The sequence below is a fragment of the Calidris pugnax genome, unplaced genomic scaffold, assembly GCF_001431845.1.
Source record: "Calidris pugnax isolate Ruff unplaced genomic scaffold, ASM143184v1 scaffold2391, whole genome shotgun sequence".
In the NCBI taxonomy this organism is placed as follows: Eukaryota; Metazoa; Chordata; class Aves; order Charadriiformes; family Scolopacidae; genus Calidris; species Calidris pugnax.
Genome location: NW_015092594.1, coordinates 1603 through 6491, shown reverse-complemented (window position 1 = coordinate 6491; position 4889 = coordinate 1603). Strand labels below are relative to the sequence as shown.

The 4889-nt window shown below is 57.1% G+C and overlaps 1 protein-coding gene across 1 annotated transcript in view; it reads right to left on the bottom strand.

Moving 5' to 3' along the window:
* LOC106900526 (myosin-7-like) overlaps nucleotides 1–4044 on the bottom strand; it is a gene marked incomplete at both ends in the record, with an annotated part of 8874 nt that extends 4830 nt beyond the window's left edge. Inside the window, 5 exons of the mRNA XM_014962618.1 lie at nucleotides 119–302; nucleotides 1106–1172; nucleotides 1323–1473; nucleotides 3716–3834; nucleotides 3918–4044. Coding sequence (XP_014818104.1) covers nucleotides 119–302; nucleotides 1106–1172; nucleotides 1323–1473; nucleotides 3716–3834; nucleotides 3918–4044 — 648 coding nt within the window. The remainder of the gene's footprint in view (nucleotides 1–118; nucleotides 303–1105; nucleotides 1173–1322; nucleotides 1474–3715; nucleotides 3835–3917) is intronic.
* Nucleotides 4045–4889: the final 845 nt, after the last annotated feature.

The following is a 4889-nucleotide window of genomic DNA, read 5'->3' as shown; positions in this document are numbered from 1 at the left end:
CCGTTGCCCACCGTTGCCCATCGTTCTTCTTGGCTTCTTCTTTGGTGGGCCCCACACGTCCCAACCCCTTCTTCTCCCCCCCAAAACCCCCGTTTCTCTTGGTGACCCCCAACCCCACCTTGTCGAAGTTCCTCTGCTTCTTGTCCAGGGCGGCGGCGGCGGCGTTGGACCTCTCCAGGTCGGCCATGAGGTCCTCGATCTCGTTCTGCAGCCGGTGTTTGGTCTTCTCCAAGGAGGAGCACTTGGCGTTGACGGCCTCCACCGCTTCCTCGGCCTCCTGAAGCCTCTGGGCCAACTTCTTCCTGCCCCACGGCGGGACAACCCACCGTCACCACCCGGTGGGGTCCCACTTGGCCAACCCCAACCTTCTTCCAGCCCGAGGTGGGTCAAGACCCACCTCTGGCTCCTCCAACCATCTCCAGAACCTTCTCCGGTGGAGGGTTCTCCACCGTTCTCCTGCCCCATAGGGGTTGTCCACCCCTTGAAGGGCTTCTCCACCCTCCTCCTGCCCCACAGAGGTTGTCCACCCCCTTGGAGAGGTCTCCTCCCCACACCTTCTCTAGGTCAACCCAACCCTCTTTAGACCTTCTCCAGGTCAACCTGACCTCCCTTAGACCTTCTCCAGACCAACCAGACCTTCTCCAGCTCAACCCATCCCTCTTTAGACCTTCTCCAGACCAACCCAACCTCCCTTAGAGCTTCTCTGGACCAACCAGACCTTCTCTAGGTCAACCCATCCCTCTTCAGACCTTCTCCAGACCATCCCAACCTCCCTTAGACCTCCCTTAGACCTTCTCCAGACCAACCAGACCTTTTCCAGGTCAACCCAACCTCCCTTAGACCTTCTCCAGACCAACCCAACCATCCTTAGACCTTCTCCAGGTCAACCAGAGCTTCTGTAGCCCCTGATCCAACCTTCTCCAGGTCAACCAGACCTTCTCTGGACCAACCAGAGCTTCTGTAGCCCCTGACCCAACCTTCTCCAGGTCAACCAGACCTTCTCCAGGTCAACCCAACCTCCCTTAGACCTTCTCTGGACCAACCAGAGCTTCTGAAGGCCCCGCTTCAACCTTCTCCTGGTCAACCAGAGCTTCTCGGGACCAACCAGAGCTTCTCCAGATCTACCAGAGCTTCTGTAGGCCTTGACCCAACCTTCTCCAGGTCAACCAGACCTTCTCCAGGTCAACCTGACCTCCCTTAGACCTTCTCTGGACCAACCAGACCTTCTGAAGGCCCCGCTTCAACCTTCTCCTGGTCAACCAGACCTTCTCTGGACCAACCAGAGCTTCTGTAGCCCCTGATCCAACCTTCTCCAGGTCAACCAGAGCTTCTCAATTGGGCCACCTCGGAGTTGGCCTTGGAGAGGGACCTTTGGAGCTCGGCCTTGGCCTCGGTCTCCTCCTCGTACTGCTCCCGCAGGAGGTCACAGTCGTGACGGGCCGACTGGAGGGCGTGGGCCAGGGCGTTCTTGGCCTTGGGGTGGAGAAGGACCATCAGGTCCCACCTCAGGTGGAAGCCCCTTGAGGCTTCTCCAACTGGGCAAGAGCTTCTCAACCTCATCCCAACTCCAGAAGAGGTTCTGAAGGCCGCGTTTCAACCTTCTCCTGGTCAACCAGAGCTTCTCTGGACCAACCAGACCTTCTCCAGACCAACCCAACCTCCCTTAGACCTTCTCCAGACCATCTAGAGCTTCTGTAGGCCCTGACCCAGCCTTCTCCAGGTCAACCTGACCTCCCTTAGACCTTCTCCAGACCAACCCAACCTCCCTTAGACCTTCTCCAGACCATCTAGAGCTTCTGTAGGCCCTGACCCAACCTCCTCCAGATCAACCAGACCTTCTCTGGACCAACCAGACCTTCTTCAGGTCAACCCAACCCCCTTTAGACCTTCTCCAGACCAACCCGACCTCCCTTAGACCTTCTCCAGGTCAACCAGAGCTTCTGTAGGCCCTGACCCAACCTCCTCCAGATCAACCAGACCTTCTCCAGACCAACCAGACCTTCTCTAGGTCAACCCAACCTCCCTTAGACCTTCTCCAGACCAACCCAACCTCCCTTAGACCTTCTCCAGACCAACCAGACCTTCCCTAGGTCAACCCATCCCTCTTTAGACCTTCTCCGGACCAACCCGACCTCCCTTAGACCTTCTCTGGACCAACCAGACCTTCTCCGGATCCACCAGAGCTTCTGTAGCCCCTGACCCAACCTTCTCCAGACCAACCACACCTTCTCTAGGTCAACCCAACCCTCTTTAGACCTTCTCCAGGTCAACCTGACCTCCCTTAGACCTTCTCTGGACCAACCAGAGCTTCTGAAGGCCCCGCTTCAACCTTCTCCAGGTCAACCAGACCTTCTCTGGACCAACCAGACCTTCTCCAGGTTAACCCAACCTCCCTTAGACCTTCTCCAGGTCAACCAGAGCTTCTGTAGGCCCTGACCCAACCTTCTCCAGGTCAACCAGACCTTCTCTGGACCAACCAGACCTTCTCCAGGTCAACCCAACCACCCTTAGACCTCCTCCAGACCAACCCAACCTCCCTTAGACCTTCTCCAGGTCAACCAGACCTTCTCCAGGTCAACCCAACCCTCTTTAGACCTTCTCCAGGTCAACCTGACCTCCCTTAGACCTTCTCTGGACCAACCAGACCTTCTGAAGGTCCCGCTTCAACCTTCTCCAGGTCAACCAGACCTTCTCTGGACCAACCAGACCTTCTGTAGGCCCTGACCCAACCTTCTCCAGGTCAACCAGACCTTCTCTGGACCAACCAGACCTTCTCCAGGTCAACCCAACCTCCCTTAGACCTTCTCCAGGTCAACCAGAGCTTCTGTAGGCCTTGACCCAACCTTCTCCAGACCAACCAGACCTTCTCCAGACCATCCCAATCTCCCTTAGACCTCCCTTAGACCTTCTCCAGACCAACCAGACCTTCTCTAGGTCAACCCAACCTCCCTTAGACCTTCTCCAGACCAACCCAACCTCCCTTAGACCTTCCTTAGACCTTCTCCAGACCAACCCAACCTCCCTTAGACCTTCTCCAGGTCAACCAGAGCTTCTGTAGCCCCTGACCCAACCTTCTCCAGACCAACCAGACCTTCTCCAGGTCAACCCAACCTCCCTTAGACCTTCTCCAGATCAACCCGGCCTCCCTTAGACCTCCCTTAGACCTTCTCCAGACCAACCAGACCTTCTCCAGCTCAACCCATCCCTCTTTAGACCTTCTCCAGACCATCCCAACTTCCCTTAGACCTCCCTTAGATCTTCTCCAGACCAACCCAACCTCCCTTAGACCTCCCTTAGACCTTCTCCAGACCAACCAGACCTTCTCTAGGTCAACCCATCCCTCTTTAGACCTTCTCCAGACCAACCCAACCTCCCTTAGACCTCCCTTAGACCTTCTCCAGACCAACCAGACCTTCTCTAGGTCAACCCAACCCTCTCTAGACCTTCTTTGGACCAACCCAACCTCCCTTAGACCTCCCTTAGACCTTCTTTGGACCAACCCAACCTCCCTTAGACCTTCTCTGGACCTTCTCCAGACCAACCCAACCTCCCTTAGACCTTCTCTGGACCTTCTCCAGACCAACCCAACCTCCCTTAGACCTTCTCTGGACCTTCTCCAGACCAACCCAACCTCCCTTAGACCTTCTCTGGACCTTCTCCAGCCCAAGCCACCCACCTGGAGACCTTCCCCCACCCCACCCCCCACCGCCCTTACCTTGACCTCCTCCTCCAGCTGCCTCTTGAGGTCCTCCAGCTGTTGGGTGTAGGTGAGCTTCCCTCGGGTCAACTGGTTGATGAAGGCCTCCTTCTCCTCCAGCTGCCTGGAGAGCTCTCCTGGGGGGTGAGGAGAAGGTGGGAGAGGTCCCAAAGCCACCCCACCGGGTGGGGGACAACCTGGGGGGGGGTCGGGTCCTCACCGTTCTCCGTCTGGAGCTTGGCCCGTTGGGTGGTGAGGTCGTTGACGGCGCGTTGGGCCTCCTCGGCCTTGGTGCGGTGCTCGTTCATCTGGTCCTCCATGGTGCGACACATCTTCTCCAGGTTGGCCTGGAGACCCCCAGGGTGGGGGGGAGATGGAGGTGGGGGTGGTGGTGGTGGTGGTGGGGGAGGACAGAAGGATGGAAGAGGGTCACCAACCCAACCTGACCTCCCTTAGACCTTCTCCAACCCAACCCGACCTTCTCCAGACCTTCTCCAACTCAACCCGACCTTCTCCAGACCTTCTCCAGGTCCACCTGACCTCCTCCAGACCAACCCAACCTTCTCCAGACCTTCTCAAGACCAACCTGACCTCCCTTAGACCTTCTCCAACCCAACCCAACCTTCTCCAGACCAACCCAACCTCCCTTAGACCTTCTCCAACCCAACCTGATGTTCTCCAGACCAACCCAACCTTCTCCAGACGTTCTCCAACCCAACCCAACCTCCTCCAGACCTTCTCCAACCCAACCCAACCTCCCTTAGACCTTCTCCACCTCCCTTAGACCTCCCTTAGACCTTCTCCAACCCAACCCGATGTCCTCCAGACCAACCCAACCTCCCTTAGACCTTCTCTAGACCAACCCAACCCTCCCTTAGACCTTCTCCAGACCAACCAGACCTTCTCCAGACCATCCCAATCTCCCTTAGACCTCCCTTAGACCTTCTCCAGACCAACCAGACCTTCCCTAGGTCAACCCATCCCTCTTTAGACCTTCTCCGGACCAACCCGACCTCCCTTAGACCTTCTCTGGACCAACCAGACCTTCTCCGGATCCACCAGAGCTTCTGTAGCCCCTGACCCAACCTTCTCCAGACCAACCACACCTTCTCTAGGTCAACCCAACCCTCTTTAGACCTTCTCCAGGTCAACCTGACCTCCCTTAGACCTTCTCTGGACCACCCAGACCTTC